The sequence below is a fragment of the Solenopsis invicta genome, chromosome 13 (genome assembly GCF_016802725.1).
Source record: "Solenopsis invicta isolate M01_SB chromosome 13, UNIL_Sinv_3.0, whole genome shotgun sequence".
Taxonomy (NCBI): Eukaryota; Metazoa; Arthropoda; class Insecta; order Hymenoptera; family Formicidae; genus Solenopsis; species Solenopsis invicta.
The window spans coordinates 727226-755024 of record NC_052676.1 but is presented as its reverse complement, the minus strand read 5'-3'; the positions used below and the strand labels follow the sequence as shown (position 1 = coordinate 755024).

The following is a 27799-nucleotide window of genomic DNA, read 5'->3' as shown; positions in this document are numbered from 1 at the left end:
TAACGGGTAAATTAATTGGAAATGGATTGTTAGGTAGTTACAAACATTAAATTGTATATATATATATATATATATATACATATTTTATATTTATATAATTTTAAATATCTAGAAAGATATTAAAACAAATTTAACGTTTAAAAAAAAATATATATATTTATATGTATGTATGTATGTATGTATGAATGTGTGTGTGTGTGTGTGTGTGTGTGTGTGTGTGTGTGTGTGCGTGCGTGCGTGTGTGTGTGTGTGTGTGTGTGTGTGTGTGTGTGTGTGTGTGTGTGTGTGTGTGTAAAGATAATACCAAAAAATAATTATTTAATTACTCACAAATTTAAAAGAATTTCAAATCTAGATATTGCGTAAATTTTTAAATCCATGTATCTATTTATAATAATGGGAAACACACTATTTGAAATAAAAATAAATAAAGATTCTATTAAAAATAAATTAAATTATGTAAATAAATTACAAGTAAATATAAAATAAAGAATTGTGATGTAAGAGGCATTGCAAAAACGGATATTGATAGTTGGAAGCATTAAAATGAAAATTTTAGAGAATCTATATAGAAAGAGAGTAAAAAGAGAGAGATGGGTGATGCGAGAAATGCGTCGAGAAGAAGTAACAACCTGAGCTTTGATATTTTCGAGTTATGAGAATTGCATAAAAGTGTCGATAAAATCCGCGCCTCGGTATAAAAGCACATCGTGATCTCGTTATATTGCAGCAACAACGTCAACACACAGTGCATGGAGAAGAGTTACCCTACGTACTGGGTGTCCCATTAGACGGCAGCAAGTACAACTTACGAGGTCGATACGACATTAGGGAGACACTGTTTTCAGAGGCCATTATGAATTGGTGGTGCAGCTTTGCCTATATCGGGTGAGTTACTGACAATGAGTAAAAGCGTTTAGCAACGAATTTTATACAATAGCTTATACATTTAACATTTTGACATGTTATCTCGATCTCTTAAATTAAAACTTTTATTAAAAAAGAGATTAAAAACCTTTTTAAAAATTTTAAATAAATACAGTTACATTTTTTATCCATTAATTTAAATTTATTTTTATTTTAATGTAGCTTAAATTAAAATTTAAAATTATAGACACACAAAATAATGTGAATTAAAAAAAATTTATTTAATTTATTTAATTTTGATAAATTGAAAATTTATTCCTCTTGTGTAGCTCTTATTTGAAGAAATATTTCGCGTTTTATTCAATGCAGCAAATTACTAATTGAAAAATGTAAATCAAATTTGCCAAACTAGGTGGTAGTGATTACGCAAGTTTTAACAATAAATAAATAAATAAATAATTTAGAGTATAAACTGGAAAATAATCGCAATGCGCATTAAAGTTAAACTGAAGTTAATATTAAAAGTTCATATGAGTAGCGGCAACTGCGCAGAAACAATCGTATTTAATAACAAGTACCGAACAATTGTTGTTGGGCGTTGACGTGAAAATCCGTAGTTGGTAAAGTTGGACTTGGTAACACACGTATCCGACAACGTGATTTTCAATTAACTAAACATTCAGGCGTTTAATTAAACCAGGCGGTAATATATTTTTCCGTTGTGCATTTCGAAACAACTGAACTTTATAAGCACATCTCAATTAAAAAATAAATGATTTAAACGGTTTATAAAGTGTTGTTGTAAATTAAAAGATAAATACATTTACAGGAATCGAATTTTTTTTTAATTAAAATGTTTATTCATAAAAATAAACTAGTTAGAAAATAGATATTATTAAATATAAATTATTATTAAAAATATACATTGTTTGGAGAATATGTATAGTAACATGAAAATAGATAAATTCTTCAATGTTTGTGAAATTAATTAAAAATTTTATCGAATGCGTGCTTGCGCGCTTGCGTGTTCGCGCGCACACCCGTGTGTGTGTGTGTGTGTGTGTGTGTGTGTGTGTGTGTGTGTGTGTGTGTGTGTATTCTATTACAAACACGGTTTTAGGTATAAGCAAATTCAGTGCCTTTAGAAGCGACATATTGTGCTGCTTTTAATTGAGACAAAGGGAGCCATTGTTATTCGAAACGCTGAATTATTGCATCAACAGCTAAATACGGAATAACGTTGGAAAAACTACAATGGAACGCAATTTTCGATTGCAATATAATTTTATTTCTTAATGCAAATATCCACAAAGACCGAAATTTATGAATTCTGCAGGACAATTTTTTCCTCAAATTTTCATTAAACTGTCACCGAATCTTTCACCTTTCGATATGTATACACGAAATATATATGAATTACTACACGCACATTCGGATTTCGGTCTTGTATTGGCTTGGCGCAATTTGACGCTTGTTATGCTGATGCTCGATATTGTCGAATTAACGATCCGGCGAATCGGCCGTTTTAATTTGCACGATGAAAGCAGATTATCCACAGTTCCGAATTATTTCGATATTTCGTTTTACTCAACAAAACATTCCGCTTTATTCGGTTGAACAAGTCCAATATTCTCACTACACCATATAAAGCCACGCTTTGTTTAAATGGGAAAATATCAAATTTCTAATTATATTAAAAATTTATTTGAAATTGCTCAAATTGCTAGATGTCGAATTTTTTAATTATATAAAAAATCTTAAGTCGAGTCCGCGCAAATTTACATACAATATTAATCGTTGCGCAATCAAATCATTTACGTTTTACTATTAATATTTAAAAGAAAAGAAATTATAAAATTGTGAAATTATAATATTACGTTACAAAATTTATATTATGAAAAATATACTGAAACCGTATGTTTTTTATTAAAATATTATTTAAAATTGGGTTTTGTATTTTAATTTTACATGGATTTAACATTTATACCGTATTTTATTTCTTTGTGCACGGTAATTTGTTTCTTGCAAGGTACGTCTGTAGAACTATATTTTGCATTACAACCTCGCAATTTTTTGTTAGACACTTTGAACATATGGCTTGACTAGCACACACATACCTATGCATTACTATAGTGACAGAACTCAGAGGGAACTAGGTCAGTGCAATTAAGCAAAACAAAGGTATTTAGATTTAGCGGTGAGCGCCATGCGTTTGTAAACGCCGCACATCCGATCGATATTTCATGTGTTACCGTATCTTCCGTAAGGACGCGTCTCTTTGCCATAATAAACGACGCGCAGCATCTGTCTCGGAGTACCGTCGGTGATAACGAATGATGGAAAAACAGGTTTTTTTTGTTCCACGTTGCGTGAACGCTGCCGCCACGCGTGATCGATCGGATACAACGCGTTCATTCAACCCATCATTAAAAAATCATTTTCCCGCGTGCTGAAACTATCGATGTGCACAGGCGAACTGTATCTTTAAAATTAATAGAGGTTTCTAAAAGTCGATGGACACGAGAGCTAATTCGCTGAATTGCAGTATTATAATTTTACGTATTTTAAAAATAAAAGAGCTTATTGAACTTTACATTTCGATAAAGAAATTTTGAGATATTACGTTTGTTAGTTTTAAATTACAAAACGTGCTGAATTTTATAGTTCTAAAAAACAATCTAAAAACTTCAATTTCATAAAATTGAATCCTGTAGGGAGTCTAACTGGGCAATATCTTTACAATAACAGAAAGAAAACAGTATCGCGTGTCCCTATGGACTATTCTGGATTATCCGATATCTTCTTCTCCTATATCACTCCAATTTCCTAACGGTATTAATCCCAAGCCACCTTGTACAGCCTAACAAAAGTTATTGGGCGTTTCTGCTGCTCAATACAACATTAATCATTCGCGATTATTTATCAAAGATATTATTCGAATCCCTCAGGAATCCCAACGTCGCGAAGCGATATCCCTATCTGACTAACGTGTTCAAAGAATGGAGTCAATATGACATCGACTGGCCAGAATACGATCCTGTCAATCAAACGTATTTCAACCTAAGTAAGTCAGCAAAAATCTCGAAGCATGCAAACGCTTGCAAAGAAAAAAAAGTTTGGAAGCAATACCCTCTCTATTTATGGGTCTATTTGTGATCGAAGGAATAATGATAAAATAAAATCTATTATCGAAACTTTGCTTTACGTCGAGAATTCTACGGTTTATTTGGTACATTATGCAATATCTTATCCTGCGCGCAGCCATACCACCTAACGTAGGTGCGCACTATCGTCCGGCGGAGATGCAATTCTGGAATGAGGACCTGCCCAATCTGCTCAGGCACCCGAATAAAGACATTTCGGGCCCGACACGACCGAGAGGACCGCGACCGCAGATTCTTGACTTTGCCGATGGGATTGGCAAATATGCCAACAATACCGCCAACAATCGGAAATACGAAGGCTACGATTCGAGGTCAGTAACAAGGCAGTTAATTAATTTCACGCTTTGTGTGTAAAATTTGTCATCGCCTTATTGTTAGACAAATATCATTCTTAAAACGATTTCTCTATTTAGTACATTTTTTTCAAGATGGCCTATATATATATATGTATAAATCTGTGGATTGTAATGTAATAAAAATGATTTATAAAAAATTTACTTTGAAAACACTGGGAATAGTAATTTAGTGTAAGTTTTAATTTAAATTATTTATTTTATTTCACGAGTAAAAGTATAGAGATTTTTTTGCATTCTTTTAAATATACTTTTATCCAGAGTTATAGAATAAGTTATTTAATCAGCAGGTATACGTCTCAGTCCACTATTACGGACTCTAGCACAGAGAAGACGCCATTTTCAAGTGTGGTTACAACGAGTGGGAACATTGGGGAGGGTTCTACGCTAGAACCAAACACGTTAAAGACCTCATCAGCAATGATGATGGTGATTCTCTTCTTAGTCGTGTTTATACTGATAAACTTTACGATTTTCCTATATATCTATTATAAGAAGCAGAACATGAAGGGAAAAGAGAAATCGTTGAAGAGGCGAGGCAGCGAGAAGAAAAACGACTCTGTCAAGAGGTCGAAGACTGATAAACACGAGAACCATTACGGCCAGCTAGGCTACAAAAGCGACAGCAAGCCAGATTTGAACGATGTGATAAAAAACGACAAGGCGTACGACAACAACTCCAACTTTGGACGTAGATCGAAGCTATCGAGGCAGAATTCCAGTTCCACCATTGACACCCACATCAAGGTTAGAGAATGGATTCAGCAGGAGATCGTGCATAGGTCAGTCAAGTCCTAAATAGTATTTTGCATGTTAATTATTAATCTTTAATGTTCTTTTCGCTCGGGAAAATTCTGAATTAATCGTGAATAACGTTTTTATAAACAATTATCAATGTTGCATTTTCACTTTGGAATAAATATTTTGATTTTTTTTGTAGAAATTAAGTGAATAATAATTAATCATGTAATTATTGTATAATGAGTGCAAAAAAGATTGAAGTTTGACATGATTTATTCGATTGAAATCATTGAAGCTTGTAGCCTTTTAAACCTTTTAAACTTACACAATTTTATTTCATGAAACTACATTATTATATAATTAATTATTCAAGAATTTTTTTAAAAGATTTTTAGTGTCCAGAGAAAATTTACTTTTAAAAATGTTATAATCAAAAATATTATTTTAAGAATTATATTTTCTAATCAATTGGAATTTAATACTTTGACATGTTTTGAATAAAATAAACAATTTGGAACAATTTATAAATTTTTATTAAATTATTTATTCTAATGTCATCCTGCTGCGTGTCATTCTCTGCTCTCGTAACACTCAGCGTTTTGAACTCGATTTATACGTCCTTTCTAATTGCGAGGAACTGAAGATACTCATAGAACGCTTACCCTTGCAAATTTGTCGATCGCGGTAAGGATTGTGCGATCCAGTAATCCAATTAGAGGATCCGCTCAAAGAGTGGCTGCTTTGAGACGTAGCCCCTATCACTCAAATCAGAGAATTTAGTCCTCTTTCTCTCTTCCGTTTTCGAATATTTCATTAGTTGTATTGACTCATGGAAAACGTTGGCAAGTGTTGACCTACAAAGTTAATTGAACTCGACTTACAGCTCGACTTCGTCTTTCGTTTATTTAACAAGTAATATCTGCTTTGCAAATCGCAATATCGTCTCTGTTTATGTTGCCGTGCCAAATTAAAAAAGAACTAATAATAAAAGCAAACACGATTTATACAAAAAATGTTATGCACAGGCACAAAATTTAAAAAACTGCAGTAAAATTTGTAACACGTACAAATTGCGTAATAAATATTTCAAAAAATATTTCCATTTGCAATGTTTTGAATTCCTAAAAAAGAGAAAAATCTCTTTGAGTTATTAAACAGACTTTTTATTTTTCAACTGCGTCGTAATATACACACGTACCGTTTGTTGATTCACGTAGCTGTAATAAACGGTGTACCGTAAATTTATATACGTGAAATATATTTAATTATGAACGTACATTATAGGACTTTCTATATGAAATAAACAAATATAATACATCATTAAGTAAATATGCTCGGCAAAGTGTGCCTTTTCGCTCGTTGGCATAACGTACAAGATTAAAAGTGATTAATTAGTTTCAGGACATGAAAGTGCAACCACTGTTATTACTGGCTGTTACCAAAATCGCAAAATTAATGCGTACCTTTCATTTGCGAAATACGTAAAATATTATCCTACGATCAATAACTTCCAATAATTGGGCGCAATAACTGATCAGTTATAACAAATAGTAACATTAATGGCACCAATTTTGAATTTTGCGTGAAATTTACAGAAACGTATTGCATAACCCGCATGATAGTTGTTTCTTTTAGCAGAAATATTATTTATTATGTAAATATTTTATATAATGATACTCAACAATATTTTCCCAAACAACTTTTGGTTATAATTATTAATAAATTTGTAGAGATAATTACATAATTTGCGAGTAATTTAAATTGTAAACAGTTTTATAACTAAACTTTATAAATAATAATTGTAATACATTAAAATGTATATAAACAACGTATTAATATATTTATTTTATTTGTTTATATAACAAACTTTTCAAAGAACATTGATGAAATAGATTGAAGTTTTATCTTACAATTTCGTTCTGTTTATGTAGATGTTCGCCGAGGTTCTTACGTAAAACGCGAGAAACATTGCAGAAGGAGCATCAGGAGAAACTAAGCAAGCAGCAGCAAGAAGAAAAGCAACGCATAGAAGAAGAAGCGTTGAAGGAGAGGAAGGACGAGCCTATATACGCTGAGAGCCCGACGTTGGTTGTGCGGCCTGGAAAAAAGTCAAAATTGCCAAAAATTTCCGTGGCTATTGACGCCACGCCGGCGACGAGAACAGAGTCCATTCTGAATCAAGTGCCGATCGAGTTAATGAAGAGTATCGAAACAGCAAACGATTACGAGTCAAGCCCACAGCTAATGGCTCCTGAAGTAGTCGTTATTGAGCATCATCACTCTAAGAGCGATCCTTTGCCGATGGAGAACGTTTTAAAAACAATGAAGCCAAATTTTTCCACTCCCAGAATCTACGAATCGGATTCAGGAAGCGCGAGCAGCCTGTACGCTAAGATTAATCCTAAACTAAAATCTCGTTTGCCTCGTCCTGGATTAGGAACAAATATAGAAGTGCCATTATCTGAACAATCAAAGTACGAAAATCCTCACGACGAAGAGATCTACATGAAAACCGGATCAATTCTAACGACCTTTGGCACAAATGACGTAAATGTAACTTGTCGGGAGCCAATCGCGGAAAGAGAATGTATCAGTCCTGAGGAAGCGTTAAAAACAATAAAACGTCGAAACTATCCCAAAGTGCTGCCAGATATCGAAAAAAGGCGATCACTTCCGGCGCCGAGTAGCCTTTTTGTACCGAAACAGTACGCGAATTCGTTGCAAGATTATAAGAGTGGTAATCGCGTGAACCTGTTTTCGAATCAGCCACCATTACCACCTCCAAGAATATTTGGAACTTCCAAGAGCCTAGAGAAGAGTGGTTTCTTCGCAGAAGAAAACGAAAATCAAATTGAGAATGAGCCGATCACGACAAACCTACACGTGGGTCCGTTACTAAAAAAGCCGGACTCTGGCAAACATAACTCGGATCCTAATATAATCGATTCCTTGGAAGGAAATAGAAGTGTCCAAGCTGGCGGAAGTGTGGATGCTATTTATGCTAATCCCAAGTGTCCGCTTCATGGGAGTCAATATCCCTTTTCGCCGACCTCGCAGAGCGTCGATAACGTTATCGGCAAGTCTTCTGGAATTTTAGACGTAGGTAACCCAAACTGGTACAAATCGGCAGCGAGCGAATCGTTAGCCATAATGACGTCGACCGCGTCGGAACCGCAAATCGTGATCAGCAGAAACGAGACGGTGCCAACGGTGGAACCGAAGATCGTGATCACTCCAAGAATAGTTAATCCATGCCAAGTCATTCAACAGCAGAGTTCAACGGCATGTTCCGAAGATAAAATCGAGCACGAATCGAAGACGATTGATCCAGCGCGAAATGAAGGATCATCATCGGAAAGCTCGAATATTTCCGGCAGTTCAATGATTCCGAGAGAAACGGAAAGAAGAGAGCCGCGGATAATCATCGCGGCACGGGAACCGAAGAATTGTGCCCCGATGAACAGTCTAAAACAACCGAAGATCATCATAAAGCCCACAGCGACCTTACCGAGAAGCAGGGATCAGAGGAATATACCGAAGGTGTCAGCCATACCGTCGCCGGAACAGCAGAATTGTCAGAACAGCGAGCGAGATAGGGCGTTGGAGCAAAGGGAAAAGCCATCCCTGAGGGAGAAGCCGAGGGTTACGAGGATTCCGTCGTTTTCACGCAGGAGGGAGGAGCCTGGTATTGAAAAGCCGTCGTACGTAGAGAAGACAGAAATCGCGCCGAGAGTGGAGGCGACGACCAGTAAAATCACAAACGCGCCATTGACATCCGACACCAAGTCAGGCATACCGACGCCAACAACAACGATGATGCCGAAGAGCGAGAAGACCTCCAGCACGGACTCGTCGTCCACCAGCAACGGGAATTCCAGTAACTCGAATACCGGTACGATCAAACGAAAGCCGGCCAACAAGAAATAATTGGCGGGAGCCAATTCGAGAGCCACGTGTTATACCCCGTCCTATTTCGCAAACGCGGAGATGGAATGCAGATGGGTCTCTACCATTCCGGCTAAGTATCGATACAGTCCCGATGGTCCCAATCTCTTCCACGAAACATTCGCAAGGGTGTACGTATTTGTATTAGCAATGAAATTAACAAAACACTATTTTCTCTCTACATTTCAATTTATTCAAATTTTTTTCTTTTTTTCTTATTTATATGATATTGAATCCGTAAAATCGCAAGATTATCCTCTTTAGAATTAGTTATTTATTATTATTTTAGTATAAACGTTGCAATAACGTGTATTAAACTATATTTTAGCGACGCTAGCACATGATACAATTGTAACTTTCTCTATCATCGTTATTAATCGGATCATGCTATTTTTCTACGACTAATTAGAATTATGCGACAAATACATACATTATCCAATTGTATATCATGTAAATAATAATGCTGTGAATGTTTAAGATATCTTAAACAACGTGAAAATATTTTTAAGATTTAAATCAGTCAAGTAAGTTATATTATGTCCACATAAAATGTTAAAATCACTTTCGAGTGTTGTCGATCGTTTAAGCGATTTTAAATCGATTAAATATGATCAAACAGATATCAGACAATATCTTGAGGTAGATGTTAATAATTTTCAAGGCATTTGCCCTTTTGTACGCCAATACTTTATACAACGAAAATAAACGTTTTTCATACTTTTTCAACAGAAAATTCGAAATGAGAATATATCCCATCGACGATTCATCATCCCTTCCCCCCTCTCCTCTTCTCCCGCTTACTTTTTCATATAAACGCTGTACCGTGTATCTCGTGACGTTACATGCGTCTCGCAAACTTTGTTATTAAGTGAAGCAAGTCTATAAGTCGCGCAGCTGCAGTGGGGCACGGTAACCTAGGACAAAGTGGTTGGCGAGTTCTCACTTATATTACCGGTGGATCGAATTGATTTTCAAAGTTCGCCCGATAATGGGATTCTCTTCGTTTCTAACCGTCGCCGCACGGAAAGGAAAAGGCCATTTTCACCTTAGCCTTCCTACCCTTTTGCAATCAGTCTGTCTCTATCTTCTGCCGCCCATCTCTTTTACCCTCCTTTTCTCGTGTTTTCGTTTCATCTCGTTTTACGTCATTCGATCCGTTCGAAAGCGTTAGCCTGATCAGAGTTCAAGGAGCGAAAAAAGACGGGGTGAGTGTTTCGATGGGACTTTGCAAGTTTTGACAAAATTATTAAAATAGACTCCCCCCACCCACTAGGGCAGAATTAATTTTAAAATATTTTTAAATGTATTTTGAATAATATTTTGAATACTTGTTAAATGGAACAAGCACCTAATCCTGCGACCTGATGTTTTTAAATAATATTAAAAAGGGAATTTTTTGGATTTATACAGCACCTAATATTCAAATATTTTCAAATTAAGTGCTAATTAGGTGTTAATTTGGTGCTAAAGTCCGAATTAAAGTGTTGAAACCGTTTGGCAGAAAATAAAAAATAAGGTGGAGCTGGCTTAACATTAAGTTAGCCCCCCTCCCTCCAGTAAAAAAAAATGAATACTTACTATGTAATGAGAATAAACAAACACAGTAGAATTAAGTACTGATTAGATGCTTCAAGCAATAATAAAAATAAATCGAAAATATGTAAATTACAGAACGTAGAAGCCGGTTGAGCGGTTGATTTACAAGAGAGAAGTCATCTTAAAAAATTAGGACAGAGATCGGACAAATTTGATACTAAAAAATTCCTTTCTCGATATTATTTAAAGATATCGAATCGCCGAATCAGGTACTCGTTCCGTTTGGCAAGTATTCGGTTTTAAAAATGACAATAGAGAACATACATAAAATTAAAAAAATTTTACAACTCACCGGACCGATGCGCAGCAGCAAAGTTGTAACACAGCTACATCAATCTGTAAAAAGTGTGTATAAATCCAAATTATATACAACTAGTTTTTGTTCATGTACTTTTTAACGTAATTAAATAAATTTCTCAAACTACTAACTTTAACTTAATTTAATTAAAAAATATATTAACTTCCCAGGTAGCACAGAATATTTATGATAAATATTTAATATTATTTATATTTCATATATTACATAAATATTTTATAGACATTTTATATACACACACGAAGGAAAGAAATTATAAAATCTTTATCGAAAATGTTAATAAAGTATAGACAACATATTCTACATTTATGGTACGTAAAAAGATTAATATTTATATTTTTTACATATTTTATAAATATTTTTATACGATATTTACTATAAATTTTTATGATCTGTTTAATCTAAGATCACAAAGATTTTTACGACATATTTCCGTAAATCTTTATAAAATATTCAAATAATTATCACAAATATTACAACAAATAAGAAATAGTAAATAAATCACAAATATCTCACCTGAGAGTTGCTCCGCTGTTGCCCGAAGCCATCCTGGACCATCTCCTCCTCTCCTCTCGTCCCTCCTCCGTTGGAGGTCACTGGACGCGCATTCTCGACACTAGTTCTCGCGGAAATGATTCGAAACGAAACGAAAAAGCTGAAACGCACGGTCCCGAGGCAGCTACGTGCTCACGGCAAAAATATAACGAAATGAGCAGCTAATTTACACGGCGCATCGCTGACTCGCCCGATTTTTACGCGATTCGAGAAAATTTCTTCTCGGCATTCCGAAACGTTAATGAGAACTTCAAGATTTAGAGCTTCAACAAGCCATGAAATGTACGTACGTGACGCGATGCAACGTATTGGTTAGGTCGCGGGAAAGACGTGTTAATCGCGACACGCCGAGGGATATCACGATTACCGCAACACGATAACGCGATCGCCCGTCGTCAAATTCGATACTAGACGTCCATCTCCGACGTGCACCGATTCACTCGTGGACGTGGAAATCATTCAGAACGGAGCAAAAAAGCTAAAACGTCGAGACACCAGCGGAGAGCGAACGACTACGCGTCGCCGGCAACGATATAAACAGAGCAGCTGATTCACGCGACCCCGTCACTCACGCATTTACGTATCACGACCGCTATTCCATATTCGGCAAACTCCTACTATCTCTCACCGTCATATTTCTGCACAATTCGCAGTTAAAACACACGAGAATCACGTCGCGTACGCGTACGACCAGGGAGGTTTAAACCAAGATGGCGGAGCGGCGGAGCAATGCTCCGCTACCACTACCACAGAACACATAACGGTGGTCAAGGCCCCGGGCAAGGCCGTCGTGCAGCCGCCAACGCCAAGCAGGCAGCAGAGCGGCGGTCTCTACCGGCGTGCGTCGGCGACGGGTGAAGACTGACGAGCGTCCGCGCCGTCCGCGGTGGTGCTCGCGCGCGCGTCAACAACTGCGCTGTTTATATTGTTACCGGCGCGACGGTGCTCGAGCGCGCGTGAATCAGTCGCTCTGTTTACGTTTATATTGTTGTCGGCGCCGAGGCACGTAGGCACGTAGGCACGTAGTCGTCGCCTGTAGTCCGTGGCGTCTCGACGTTTTATCTCATTCGTTCGTTCCGAGCGATTTCCGCAAGTACATTAACATCCTTTCCGCGATCTAACCAACACGCTGCATCGCGTCACGTACGTACATTTCGTGGCTCGTCAAAGAGCGATATCGCAACTAGCTGACTGAGCGCCGACGATAGTATCGTATCGTAAGTAATTACGTAATTAATTAATGCAGCGTTCTCATTTACCTTTCGGTATGGCGCAAAGGAATTTTCTCAAATCGCGTGAAACCGGGCGAGTCAGCGATGCGCCGCGCGAATCATCGTTCTTTCACGAGCATACGTGATGCTAACAACGTGTTGGTTAGGCCGCGGGAAGAACGTTAATTTACTTACGGAAATCGCTCCGAACAAAGGGAAAAAGCTAAAACGTCGAGACGCCACGCATTACGCACTAACGACTACGTGCCTACGTGTGCCGCCGCGTCGACAACAATACATAAACATAAACATAAACGAAGCGACTGATTGACTCGCGCGCGAGCGACGCAGTGCGCAGTATCGTCGCGGACGCTCGTCAGTCTTCACCCGTCGCCGACGCACGCCGGTAGAGACCGCCGCTCTGCTGCCTGCTTGGCGTTGGCGGCTGCACGGCGGCCTTGCCCGGGGCCTTGACCACCGTTATGTGTTCTGTGGTAGTGGTAGCGGAGCATTGCTCCGCCGCTCCGCCATCTTGGTTTAAACCTCCCTGGTCGTACGCGTACGCGACGTGATTCTCGTGTGTTTTAACTGCGAATTGTGCAGAAATATGACGGTGAGAGATAGTAGGAGTTTGCCGAATATGGAATAGCGGTCGTGGTACATAAATGCGTGAGTGACGGGGTCGCGTAAATCAGCTGCTCTGTTTATATTTTTGCCGGAGACGCGTAGTCGTTCGTTGTCCGAGGTGGTGTCTCGACGTTTTAGCTTTTTCGTTCCGTTTTGAATGATTTTCGCGTCCGCGTGTGAATCGGTGCACGTCGGAAATAGACGTCTAGTATCGAATTCGATGACGGGCGATCGCGTGAACGTGTTGCGGTAACCGTAATATCCCCCGGCGTGTCGCGATTAGCGCGTCTTTTCCGCGACTTAACCAATACGTTGCATCGCGTCACGTACGAACATTTCGTGGCTCGTTGAAGCTCTAAATCTTGAAGTTGTTATTAACGTTTCGGGATGCTGCGAAAGAATTTTCTCGAACCGCATAAAAATCGGGCGAGTAAGCGATGCATCGTGCGAATTAGCTGCTTATTTCGTTATATTTTTGTGAGCACGTAGCCGTCTCGCGACCGTGCATTTCAACTTTGTCGTTTTGTTTCGAGCCATTTCCGTTACAAAACTAATGTCGAGAATGCGCGACCAGTGCGGTGACTCTCGCGTTACGATAATAATTGTTGTTAATCTATTCTCGCGAGTGACTGTTTTGTGCCATGAATGTGCAACGGCGGAGGAACGTGAAGAGAGGAGGAGATGGCCCAGGATGGCTTCGGGCAACAGCGGAGCAACCCTCAGGTGAGGTGTTTATGACTTATTTACTATTTTCTCTCTGTTGTAATATTTATGATAATTATTTGAATATTTTATAAAGATTTACGGAAATATGTCGTAAACATCTTTGTGATCTTAGATTGAACAGATCATAAAAATTTATCGTAAATATGGTATAAAAATATTTATAAAATATGTAGAAAATATAAATATTAATTTTTTTACTCTCTCTCTCTCTCTCTCTCTCTCTCTCTCTCTCTCTCTCTTACCACGTACATAAAATATGTAGTCTGTACTTTAAGAATATTTTGGATAAAGATTTTATAATTTCTTTCCTTCATATGTATGTAAAATGTCTATAAAATATTTATGTAATATACGAATTTTTTGTAAATAATTGTAAATATTTATCATAAATATTGTGTGCTGCCTGGGAAGTTAATGTATTAATTAAATTAAGTTGAAGGTAGTGGTTTATGAAATTTATTTAATTACGTTAAAAATTACATGAACAAAAAACTAATTGTATATAATTTGGATTTATATACACTTTACAGATTGATGTAGCTGTGTTAAACTCCGCTGCTGCGCATCGGTCCGGTAAGTTGTAAAATTTTTTTAATTTTATGTATTTTCTCTATTTTCATTTTTAAAATGGAACACTTGTCAAACAGTACGAGCACTTGATTCAGCGAATCGATATTTTTTAATAATATTAAGAAAGGAATTTTTTAGTATCAAATTTGTCCGATCTCTGGGGAGGCTAGCTTAAAAAAAGTGATAAAATTAAGTTTCTAAAAATATTAGGCCTTTAATAATACATTAACAAAAAAATTTAGATAAAGCGATCCTTGAAAGTAAAAACACACATGACAAAATAATTCTTACAGCTTCATTTAAAATAATTGTTTAGATAAATCGAAATTTTTTTTATAAATTATTTAAATGAATTATATATACGGATTTCATGATTCGTATGAGTGAAAATTAGCATGTTGAACTACAAGAGTCGAGTAATTTGATAGCAATAATTTGGAATTGGAGTATGCATCCCTAAGTTAACGTTTAGATGCTGGTGTTGTCCTCTACCTTATGCGACAACGCGTAACCAGTAATCATCCACCGCACACGACGAATGGGGAAGGTCTTGTAGTCACTATGACAGGTGCGTGGCATCGCGTAACCTATTGTCAGAATGATATACTATCAGAAGTAACGGAGGGAACAAAAGCCAGATCCTGTCTTCTAGAGAAACCTCTTGAGGCTAAATTCCGGTTTCTGTGAAATCACAATAATCGCAATAGTGAAATAGAGTGACTATCTTCGTTTTTCATCCTTTAGTCGCCTTTTGCCATTTTTTCCAAGAAGAATCTTACAAAGAAAGTGAAATTTTAAACAATAAATTTAAACTTTTTTACATTTCCACATCACATAAAAATAATTTTTGTCAATGGTTTTTTTAGTTCAAAAATTTTATCAACAAATTTATTTTATCGATAAATTTTTTAAGGACATTGCTATTTCTAATTCAAACGCCAAAAAGTTTACGATAAACATAATTCTCGGAAAAAATATTAAAATTACTATATTAAAATTATTGTATACAATTAACGTTTTTTGATAATTAAACTAATTTAAGAATCAAACACAATTTCTATTGAAATAAAAATACTGGTACGGTCTCTTTTTATGTATAATTCATCATAATTAAAAATGAAAGTAATTTATACGAAAAGGTAAAATTACAAATTGTAATGCTTAAGCTGAATTTACAGTTATACTACATAAGTTTGCAATCAACGCGCCGATGAGAGGGATAATTTCCGAATCGTGATTATCTGCGGCACGCGCGTCTAATTATCACACGATAATCAGCGATTAAGCACGAATCTGCTCGGCAACCTCATTATTATGCCTCGGACGGCGTCGGAGGTGCTGCGAATGCATAGATATATTTCGTCTTCTCCATCTGAACCAATTAATAAATTTGCATGGGCTGCTTGCCTCCCCAGACAAGGTCGGTTCGTCTATTTCCACTAGTAGCCATTGTTACCAAGACAATGCCACGTACTTGGCAGTTAGAATACATTGTACTGTCGAGAGGTGGCCACTGAACGTGATGTCAGATTAATTAGATTTTGAATATATACGTGAGGTGTTTCTAAATAACTTCTCTTTAATTATAATGCACGAGCAACTAGGGATGGCTGCATTAAAAAAATATTTATATTTACTAATTTTTATGAATAATTGTTTTAAATTTCTTATAATATGATTAATCACGATTCATTTCCTTCGCGTGAACGAGCTATTTTCATATTAATTATTAATAGCTTTCTATTGAAAAATTGTTCAAGTCACGATGCTTTTTCAAATACAATCTGCGTTTTTATGCATGCAATGCCAATTATCAACAGAGCGTGCGGTTAATGTGGTTACAAACGAACATCACATGTGCTTCTGTAAACGATCTCTCGTGTAGTCTCAAGCTGGGTAGAAAATAAACGACAATGGTACATTTGGTGGAAATGACAGTAATCGAAGAGACCGCAACCGTCCCCAGTTGTACAAGTTTCCATTGGCGAGATTTGTAATCTCTATTGGGTCCGAGGATTTCAATTTCAAGGACTTTAGAAGCGAAAAGTCCAAGAACAATAACTATACAATTTAAAAGGATTAAAGAATCTCAGGATCGAAGAAAGCCCCGCTAAGAAATAAATAAAAATTCTATAGCTAAAAAGCTTCAGGTTTCAGAAGCTCAAAGATCTAAGATTACAAAGGTAGAAAAGGATATTCAAACGTCCAAGAAGAGAGGTGGCCGAGAAAATTCTTGAATACGACAGATTTAAAGAAAATATCTTTAAATAGAAGTTTAATCTCACCTCGAAACAGCTTTGATTCATGAGAAAACAATTTCAACGTCTGTGATGCGCCATATCTGATAACTCGGATATTTATCAAGTTTGTTTATCAAATGGGATTTCACATTTTCTATCACCCCTTTTTCGTAATGAAAGTGTTGTACGTAATTATTCAGTTCCTCTTTCCGCATCATATTTTTAAATTTAGGAAGATTGAATCTTCAAGGTTTAGAAAAGTTGAATTAATATTAATTTCCTGTTAATCTTTTTATATTTTAACAATTTTTTATTCAAAAATAGATATTTTCAATTTTGTGTCTCTGTTCATTTGTAAAATCTATTTAATTCAATTCAAACCTAAAAATTAGAATATTCGATGAAACATTATAATTATTAATAAATTAATTGTTTAGACAATTGTTAAGAATTTTCATCGAGTTACACATTGTGACTGAAAATGTGATGCTTTCCAGAGTAACTAACCGGGTACCAATACAGGCTCAATAATTCTTTATTAAGAAAGTTTCGCAGGATAACTTCATTAATGTTTGTACCTGTTCGACAGACGCCAGGGGCGATCGAAGTTGAAAATTGTCCGTCGTTGCGGCGACACTCGATAGCAACTTGCAGCAACCCAAATCCAATAAAAAAGTACATGTGTCTTACAATGTCGTTACGAAAGATCAATTTTTATCATTTGACGGACAAAGTTTTTACATTAGGCACGAAATAAAACTATCAATGCACTCCAACACAGTTGTTCATAAATAAATCTTAAAGTGTCTGGAAATATCGAAATTTCTGAAAACTTTATAATTTTTATAATTTCTAAAAAAAAAGTGTTTTATATATATTCTTGCATCTTTACTCGCACTTTTAACATTTAAATTAGTTACGTTTGTAAATCAGATTTCTTATATCTCAGAGCTTTCAATTTGAGCATCCAATGCAGTTAACTACCAATTTTTGCAGTAAAATAATATTTATGATTATAGAAAAGCAAAGCAAAGTAAACTTAGCAAACAAGCTTTTTCTTGAATATTCTCTGTTTCGCATCGGACAGTCTTTGTGGATCCTCATTTCCATCTACAAAGTAAATCGAATCTTCTCGTCTGCGTTTCTTTTCATCCTATTTTCACTTTGGTAGAGGTGGGAAAGGCAGAGCGTGAGAAGTGCAATTCGGCGTCGCCGTTTGTTGCGAGACGCGAATGTGATTTTGCTTCTGCGTTCACGTCTCGTTAGAGAGAAAATCTTTCGACATCGGTCGCTCCGAATTACCCAACGATCCTTTATAGCATGCTTGATAGGGACGTGTGACGATAGAGTTGATTGCTTGACTACTCAACATGTAAATTGTGCATTAGCATCCACGATCTTCGTATATTTCGCTTCAAAAGAGACTTTCAGAAGTGCACGTACAATCAATACTCATCATACTTCCTCTTGTACTAACCAAACAAAATTGTATAATGACGAAAATTATGCATTATAAATTAGAAGAAAAATGTAAACGCTTTAAAATAAGTTTAATTTTTCGAATAACAGAAGAATTAAATTTGTTTATGCAGTTTATACCTCGAATCTAAATATAATTAATAGGGTTACGAATTGCACAATCTTCTTGAGCGTGTAAAAATTGGATTTGAACATCGTTGAAGTTTGACTCTGGTCTTTTGCATGCCAGGAACATTGTCTTGGTTTAAACTATTGAAGGATCACTTACCGTAGGCCTCGCAAGCTCCCATTATTCACTGCGATCCGATTACGCGAGCTTTAGAGTTTCTCGCCGCGCATTCTGGATGTTCTCGTTAAGAACATCGACCGAGCCGACGGTCTCCGGTTAACCGCCCTCTTCAGGCACGTCTTCAACGTCGTCGCGTCGCGTCTTGTCTCGTCGAGCAAATTGAATTTCGTTCTCAGTCATTTCCGCCGCTGAAACCGGTCGGGTGAGAGGCTGTCCATCCTTCGGTTGACAAAGAGCACGGTTCGGTCCAACGGAGGAGACACGGTGAGTCGTTTTCTTTTATACACTTGGCCATCAGCAACGTCTGCATCCTGTCTTAGAGATGCCCAACAGGGCGATTCATCTTCCAAAGGATTAGAGCGGGTTGAACGCGTCTGAAATGGATTGGATCCTTAGAACTCAAGGTTTTTTGAGATCTACAGATTCTTAGAAATCCCTTTGGACTCTTTCGAGTCTCTTTCCTTCTCGATAATCGAATTTTTGGATCGAAACTTTGAAACGTCATTAAGCAATTTCTTTTGAATATGTAAGATTTTGAAAGAAGCATAATGTAAATATATTTATTTACTTACAATAGAAAAGTAATCGGGAAGATAATTAACTTATTACGAATAAATCTTTCAAAGGGTGACGCAGTGCGTACAGTGACGTGAAGTGGTATCTTTATCCTTTCGAGGATTTTGTGGTGGAATAAATTTCATTCACGCGCGAAAGAACTCGAGGACTTGGCCGTTAACGAAATTAGTAGTCCCGCCGGGAAACTTTTTCCTCCGATCCCTCTGTACGTTAAAAAAGTTTCAAACTCCCGCATGCTGCCAGCAGGATGGAATCCTCTGATATATCTCGTCGAATTTCGACTGCGCGGGATCACAATAGAGCCCTGAAAAAGGAGCAGCGGAACACGAGTATATCACTCAGCTTGCTCCGTTTACTCCGTTTCGGCCCGCTGAATTACTCTAAACGCGTAACACTTTGAGCGTGACGAATATAAGTGTTAAAAATGGTAAGGAGAGAATGTTCCATCTCCTATCGTTCGTCTGTGCAAATTAGAGAATCTTTTGCACGTCAACATTCACATATAATATATACGCAGCAATATAATAAATTTTTTTTTATTCTAGAACGATATACACCAAAATTTTCACAAATATAGTTTGTGTTTTTCGGATTTTCTATATTTTTTAATACTAGTTATTATATCTGGTAAATTTTACTGGAATCTGATTAATTTGTACAAAATCTGAATTTATAGGAAAAAAACTGTCACGTGACGCATAAAACGTTGCACGTAGAAACTTACACATAGAAAATATCATAATTTCGTGGAAGTTGAAAGCAATGAACTTTATCGCCTCTGGAATATTAAATTATTTAACATGTCGCGCAATATACCACTAAATTTTTATATCACCTGGATTTTACAGTAAAATAAATTAAAAAATAATTTATGCATATTATATCATATTTAAAAACCATTTACAAATATGGGCCTCATAAAAGATTATTAAGTCATTTTTTATAATTACATTTTAAAAGTATAGGATTACAAAATTGAGAAATATCTCGCGAAATTTTAAATATTTGCAAATTAAAAAAATATCTTGAAGTGTTAAAATATTGTGAAATTTTATTATTTTTATAAAATGATAAATTTGCATTTCGTCATTTTTATATTTAAATACTTATACCTTTTTTAACAATTTTATAATTTTTGTCGTCTAACAATTCAAATTTTCTAAAAGTTCTTCCATTTTTGACCCTTTGGATTATCTTATTGTTTCGTCGCTTTAAATTTTCACTGCCGCCAAAGTGTCAAGTTACGAATATTGAATCGTACACGACGCGTCAACGCATCAAACCACAATATTGCAGACATCTGAAATTACAATGTCAACGTTTGTAAACAACATTGTCTGCTGCAGATGCACCTGAGCCTTCATATGTCAAAAAAATTTTTAACCACTTGAACATTTAACTGTCATTTTAATTTGATGCAACATTTTTTTAATAAACAATATACTTTATAGGATATAATTAGATATTTCTTTGTACATACGAAAATGCATATATATTTAATATAATATATTTTCAAGTGTAGGAAGTCAGGATAAAGGATAACAATGTATAAATTTTTATTAATAATTCAGAATTAACGGAAATTCTTTTTGAAACGAAAGATAATTTTGCATACACACAAAATATTGCGTTATGGTACAATATTTTCATCTGTGTAATGTTCTTGAATCTTTTTCGCAGCATTGTTGTGATTTCGTTGAACTCTTATGCGGTCTCTTTTCGTTCGAATGAACAAGTTTGCTATTCACGCATAAGATTAATTAGCTCCAAGATCTTGGCCAGAAGGCGGCGAATACCCAACGGTGTAATCGAGCAATCCAATTAGCGGTCTCGACCCGAAGCTTGAAAGCTCTCGAGCTCTTGTGGCGACGTGAGTTTATTCGGCACGTTTGGACTCGCACGTCCTTCGAGAGGACATCGATCTACTGGGTTTGTGCTTTGTAAGGAACGATACGTTCCTCGACAAGTCCCTAGACGGCCCTAAAGTCACTGCAAAAGGGTCCATCCGTTGGCAGAACTGAATCGATAACCGACTGTCCTTTTCTTCGCGCGTCCCCACGAGTCTGCGCGGCGCGTTTCGACGACGCTCGAGCTTTCCAGACATTCCAGCTTGCAAGGCCGGATTACGCTTTTCGACTCTTCGATTTTCCTGCTTGGCAGAATTTTCAATGCATTTTGTGCGATAATACTCGTCATAGGATGATCAAATTCTAATTTGTCGCTCATACGACAAGCTAAAGTTTTGCCATAGATAATGTGTAGCGAATATAAAGTTGTAAGATAAATTGCTCTTCTCCACTATTTAATCAAACTTTCTATCTGCAAATCGTTAAGAATTATTCATTAGAAATTAATTTCCATCGTTTAACAACGATGTTTGAAAGTCTATGAAAAGATGGTTCTGAAAAAGTTTCTTGATTACATAAGACATAACATTTAAATCTCTCCATGTCGATTTAAAAGATATCTTTCACTTACATTTTCTCCAAGAGTTGGAATTTTTTAAAAAGACTTTTAGAGAGACTAATTATTAATTTTCAAAATGGGAAGGGAATCTTAATTGGTATCAATGTCGCAACGAACAGATCTTATTTCAAGTTACAAAGCGAAGTTTAAGCGAGCCTGGTAGATGTAGTCATGCTTCTGGTTTCACAAAAGGAACCCTCTGTCTGGCTAGGTGGGTTTCACAGCATCCAACCCCGAAGTGTAATCCGTGGAATCGACCGTGGCGCGCTCGGCAGACGAGAATGGAGGCTCTGGCGTCGCGTTGCGCGAGAGCTTGCGGAGCTTTCCATTCCGGTGCCGTAGTCCGTCTCGCGAACCTCGCGGTGACGTTACACACGTCGCGTCGTGCCGGGTACCCGTGCCGCCCTGCATCGTTCGAGGGTGGCTACGCGTCGTCGCTAGGTCCTTTAGGGTGTCAACGGGTTTGCGATAATCCGGGCGTCGCACTGCGCGCGGCGTCGCGGCGCCGCGTTCTCCGTTGCTATTGTGAACGGAATGCGCGCGGACGCGTCGTCACTGCTCCTGCGAGGGTTGAAACAGCATCCCCTCGGACTCACTTCCGGTAAACGCGGACCGGAAGACGCAGCTTCGCGCTATTCGAATGTCCGACGTTGACGTTGAAAAGTGTGATGCAGTGTTGAAGATATCGATAACACCCGGGAAAGTTAATAAATGCCAATTTGTTCAAGATTGAAGAATGTCAAAAAATCGAAAAGCCTATTCGAGACGAGGGGAAAATACCTAAAAATTATGGACTGAAACATGTAACAATTAGTTAAGTTGTTTATAAACGTCAAAACTGATTTTTAAAAATTAATTTAAACAGTAGCAACGAAAAATTGAAATACTGGATATTTCTATACCGTCTAAAGACTGTTCGTGCGATTAACCAGACGGATCATAGTAATATATCAGTGATATCGGATCGCTGTAAAATTGTTTGCCCTGCCCATAAATGAGGAACAGATTAACTGGCGAGGAAGATGAAATTTTAGGATAAAGAAGATTCATCGCGTCATAAATTTGTGCAGTGTGCAGTTCGAAGATTAATCAAAAGTTTGCGTGTTAATTAAGTTAATTTAACTCAACTCTCCGTTGGCTACTATCTCAGTCATTCATGAAACGGTGTGAATATGCATTTGTGTGATTGTGCGTTTATAGTGATTATTGAAAAAATGTGAATTTGTGCGTAAAGTCCTTCCTCTTTTGATTCCACCGATTTCAAGGAGTCCTTCTTATTTATAAATGGTGAGTTTCAATAACAACAATTTTATTATTATCATCGAATCTTTGTTGTATTAATTTTATTTTTAATAGCGTATTTTTTCTATGTGTTAATAGAAAATCATAAAATTCTTAAAGTGCACATTTACAAATGCAATTAACACCTTGGGATATTATTAATATTTATTCAAATAAATCAGTGCAATAATAAGAAAAACATGAGATTACTGCATCAGTCTAAACAATAACCATAAATAATAGTTAAAAAAACATTTAAATAGACTTTAAAATAGTAAATTGCAAATTAATGAATACTTTTCGGGTCTAATTTTCACACAGCTTTCATTAAAGTATTCTTTTTTTACTTGAAAATTTAGTTGAAATTATAACGAGTTGTTTTTATTTATTCATTGATTAATGCAGTGACTGTAATATCATTAATATGTATCTACATCAAATAGAAACAACGCAAATTTATTAACACATTTATTATACAAATTGTTAATAAAAAAAAAAACAATTGTAATTACAGATTTTACAGAAGAATCTTTACCGTTTTAAAATTTAAAAACGGTAGTTTCCGATAAAAAAAATACTTTAGATTATATAAAGTACAACGCGTATTAGTTTTTATTAACGAATTTAAATTGAAATTGAAATAGATATTTTGCAACAATTGTCGTCATTTATTCAAAATTTAAATGATTTCGCAATGAAGAAAATTTGTAGATAGTAATATTTTACTTTTTCAGTCAATGAATATCTAAATAACGTTAATTGGAGGTATAAATAACATCCTGTATTATAGCTGAAATATTAATACATTTATAAACAGTTTCGAAGAAGAAGTAGTGCCGCAATATAAATATTTACATTATTAAATTAAATTGTTGCAAACACCAAGCCGCTTCTCATACTCGTTTTTCAATAATAACAAAAAATATTGTTCATTTTGTAGAACAATTGAAACGTTCAATAAGTTGAAATTAACGAGAGAAGATTTCCGCGGTTCTGTATTGAATTCGATGCGAGGCGGGGGTTAAACGGGACCTCATCGTTTCGATCTTCCACATTGCGCGGAAACATGGCGGGCGTTCTCGCTCAACAGTGAAATTCCTGTTTTTCCAACGGTAACCTGCCGCGGGGGTTTCCGCGTTTAAATATTCCCGAAGTATGCAAATGCTGTAAATTCGCTGGAAAATATACCCGGAGAGCCCGAACATAGCCCGAGCCCGAGCTATCGAATCGTTATAGATATCGCGAAACGTTGCACGCGCGCACGCGAAAATGTATTAACCCTGTGGCCCGCCGATAATTTGCATAAACGGCCGACAGAATTTACGTGCGACCGCCATGTCGCGATCCTCCCGCGCGCGCCGACTTCAAAGCGGATTACAACTTTCTGACGATTTACGTGCTCATTATGCCTTTGTGAGCTCCCGGTGGTTAGTGCCGAAGCGCACTGCAAGAAGTTCCAGACACTTCTGGAATAAACTCCAGCGCGATATATCTTTGGCTTCGGCGGTTACACGAGGCACGTAATGTTGTTCAACCCTTAAGCGCGTAGCTTAGCATATATACAATCTTTCGGGCACGTAAACATAATTACGTTTCTGCAGATGCAATTACCTTCTCCAAGACATTCCAAGATAATTTCCCCGGTCTGTCGCGATCTGTCGCGATAATAATAAAAGTGATTTACCTACCATTTTTCAAGGAGAATATTCATCCGAATTTCTTCGCACGCTTGCACTTTTGTTTTGAAATTTTGCTCGAAACTCATAAAAATAGAAGCTGCGGGTAGAAAAATTTGCGGCTCTATAAGCAAGGCGATATTGTTCTCGAATCGAATATGTCTTCGAACGAGACACGCGTCCAATCTCATATTCGCATATTTCCTTCGAAAATACGCCTCTTGTATTTGTAGCGTATTGGAAAAATAATCCCATCGCCACTCCACTACGCCGCTACGCCGTCGACCTGCTACGGCGATTGGTGCGAGGAGCCCGGAATGCAAATGTGTTCTATCGATAAATGCAGGACGGCTAACAAACACACGCTTACGCACACTCGCGCGATTCCGATTGAATGAAATTTGTTCTGCTTACGTACATAAGACGCCTGATTTATCTTACCCGACGCAACGGCGAAACGTGGATTACGTGCCTCGCATGTGTACACCCGGTGTTCCCTTCTCGAGAAATATGCGGCGAGATTCGACGGACGGAGTAACGCGCAATCGCTCCTGCTATCATCGCGCGAAATCGTTTATCAACGTCTTAATATTCATGACAAAATAAACGGGAAACTTGGCGCGAGATACGGGACTATTAATAAAAGTAAAAACTTTACGATGTGCGGCTTTAGTGTTAACGGTGTATAAATACGTGCTGGGCATACTCATCACGATGATATGCAATATGCAATAGTCATTTGGTCGAAATATACAAGTCTAACTCTGCCTCTCTCATCCATGCAAATTTATAAGTATTGCACGTACTTGTAGAATTTTACATTCCAACCTCTTTCACTTCCTTACATACAGATTAACTATCGCATCACTAAAACTAAAGGAAAATTCCTCGACTTTCTCCGCACGTAGCCGGCTCGCAAGATTACTCCAAGCAGTTGGGAACTTATTTCATGCTGTAAATGGTCTCGCTCATGCACACGGAGTATGTCCATATAATAAGTCTTCGGCTATGCGATATCCGAGATTGAGAGGCTGATTCCCCTCCCCGCCCCGCCCCGCCGCGCCGCACCGCGCTAGTGAATAGGACGTTCGCTCGAGACGAAAGCCGCAAGTTTTGATGAAATGCATTCTGTGCTGCGCTGCAGTGACTATGTATAAGGCTTTCGGTAGGCGTGCGTAGCTAACGCGTTCTCTGGTTAGGCGTGCGCATATACGAGACACGAAATGAGAGATCGAGGCAGCGCGAACAGGAGAATTCATCCCTTCGTCGAGCTCCTCTTCTTGGCTCCTCTACTTCGACTTCATCTCGAGTTGTCCCCGTTTCGCGCCATAATCAGAGTTCAGCCAACTTTGCTCTTTCTTCGCTTCTACCGCAGTCCCCTTCAACTCTAGACGTATTACTCTTTCTCTCCTTCTTTTCCTCAACTTTCTTTCCACCGTGAATAGAATGTGCTGCCGGTTCAAAAATCAAAGATCCAACGTCCTAAAATTGAAATATGAGGGTTTTGTAGAAAACCTAACGATCCAAGAATTTAAAACTGCATAAGATTACAATGATTTGTGATAAAGTACTCGAGTAACCGTAGTCTAGATTTTTTCAGATGAAAAGGATGTTGAAATATAAATTCATATAACAGAGAGAAAGGTGCTATTATGGCCGTTGTACGTACAATGGCCATTCATAATATCTCCGTTATTAACTGAATTCCAGTGATTACTTGTGGAATCATTTATGTAGTAGTCCGTCGTTATGCAGTGACGTTGATGTATCAATACACAATAGCCGACATTTGTTAGAAGACATTTTTTCATGTTTAAATATACATATTTTTAATTTTTTTTTTAAACTTGAGTATATTATTACACGAATATATGTACACTTAAATGTTGTTTTTTTTTTTTGTTATTTAAGTGTGCTAACTGACAGGTCTAATATGGTTTTTTTTCTTTTTTTTTTGAAGTTTTTATATTGAAACAATTGTTTGATAAGTTGATTACAGTTTCACTGTTAAGCTGTAGCTTACATCACGCGTATTCTAGGTTTTCAATACTGTAGTCTATATATGAAAGATATTATTTGTACCAGGGTTGGAAAGTAACTCGTTACTTGTAACGAAGTTACAGTTAGAGATATTTTTTTTCAACTAATTGTAACCTAACATCATTACTTTCTTTCTATCCGTAACTGTAACGTAGTTATACATTTTTGTGGTAACTAATTTAGTAGTAACTTTTATAATTATTTTACATACACACACACACACACATAAAACTTAAACGTAGGGCTTGCGTTCAGCAGAATAAAATGACAAGAGAATAGCTATCATATAAACATTAAAGTTGGGACTTTACTGTTTAAAACAAGCTTCGGGCCATTGGTTAACGATTATTTTATTATGAAGTTTCAATTTGACGAACTTTTTAGCAGAATAAATATTTACATTAATTTTGATCTGTTTCATGTACAAATATTAATTTATTATAAATTATTAATTCAGTTAATTTATTAAACATATTCTGGTTCTATGTTTTTAATGTAACTGTGATTCATTATATATAAAAGCACAGCCTTAAACTGTAATTGAATATTTAGCATAAATAAAATAATTTAATAATGTTAAAAATGAGTAAAATTCTTGTGTTTAAAATAGCAAAAATTTTAAAAACTTAACAGAAAAGTAAACATGGCTATTTTATGAATATGATTGATATTTTAGATTTTTATTCTCTATTTCTATAATTATATTTGAATATTAAGTCTAAAATATTTCTTGAAAAATTCAACTTTTTTAACACATTTAAAATCCTTCAGATTCGACAATTTTAGAAGAGGCTCTTTAAATCTTAAATTTTTTGAAAACTGTCTTAAATACATAGAACCTTTTACATCTTGGGCTTTCTAAATCCTAAGTTATAAAGATTAAGACTATCTCTTGACTTTAACAAGTTTCAGAATTAAAAAAATTTTCTTATTAAATCTTTGTTTTAAGACTCTTATATCCTAATAGTTTGCGTTCTTGATATTCGTGATGTTTTAATCGTTAGATTACAAGATTATAAATTTTCTACTATTTTGCAACACTTAAAAATCTTTTCCGATTATATACTTAGTTTTCTTTTAT

The 27799-nt window shown here is 36.4% G+C and overlaps 2 protein-coding genes and 1 long non-coding RNA gene across 12 annotated transcripts in view; 2 read left to right on the top strand and 1 right to left on the bottom strand.

Annotated features, from left to right (window-relative positions):
• LOC105199594 overlaps positions 1-9853 on the top strand; it is a 294478-nt gene extending 284625 nt beyond the window's left edge. For 6 of the 7 annotated variants that reach the window (XM_039456694.1, XM_039456692.1, XM_039456691.1 and 3 more), the window contains 5 exons: positions 731-888; positions 3816-3931; positions 4129-4342; positions 4672-5166; positions 7057-9853. In XM_039456694.1, coding sequence (XP_039312628.1) covers positions 731-888; positions 3816-3931; positions 4129-4342; positions 4672-5166; positions 7057-9052 — 2979 coding nt within the window. In that variant the 3' untranslated portion in view covers positions 9053-9853. The remainder of the gene's footprint in view (positions 1-730; positions 889-3815; positions 3932-4128; positions 4343-4671; positions 5167-7056) is intronic. The other variant, XM_026137034.2, reaches the window with a different exon arrangement.
• LOC120359388 overlaps positions 1-12382 on the bottom strand; it is a 35996-nt gene extending 23614 nt beyond the window's left edge. Inside the window, exons 1-2 of the long non-coding RNA XR_005576160.1 lie at positions 11499-12382; positions 10959-11002 (exon numbers count right to left, since the gene is read on the bottom strand). This is a non-coding gene — a long non-coding RNA (uncharacterized LOC120359388). The remainder of the gene's footprint in view (positions 1-10958; positions 11003-11498) is intronic.
• Positions 12383-14078: 1696 nt separating this feature from the next.
• The window catches only part of LOC105199582 (neuroligin-4, Y-linked), a 203649-nt gene continuing 189928 nt past the window's right edge, over positions 14079-27799 (top strand). The window contains exons 1-2 of one of the 4 annotated variants that reach the window (XM_039456699.1): positions 14079-14098; positions 14632-14674. The gene's annotated coding sequence lies outside the window, so the exon portion shown is untranslated. Of the gene's footprint in view, positions 14099-14631; positions 14675-22037; positions 23009-27799 lie in introns of those variants that run through there. The other 3 variants (XM_026137036.2, XM_039456698.1, XM_026137035.2) reach the window with 3 other exon arrangements.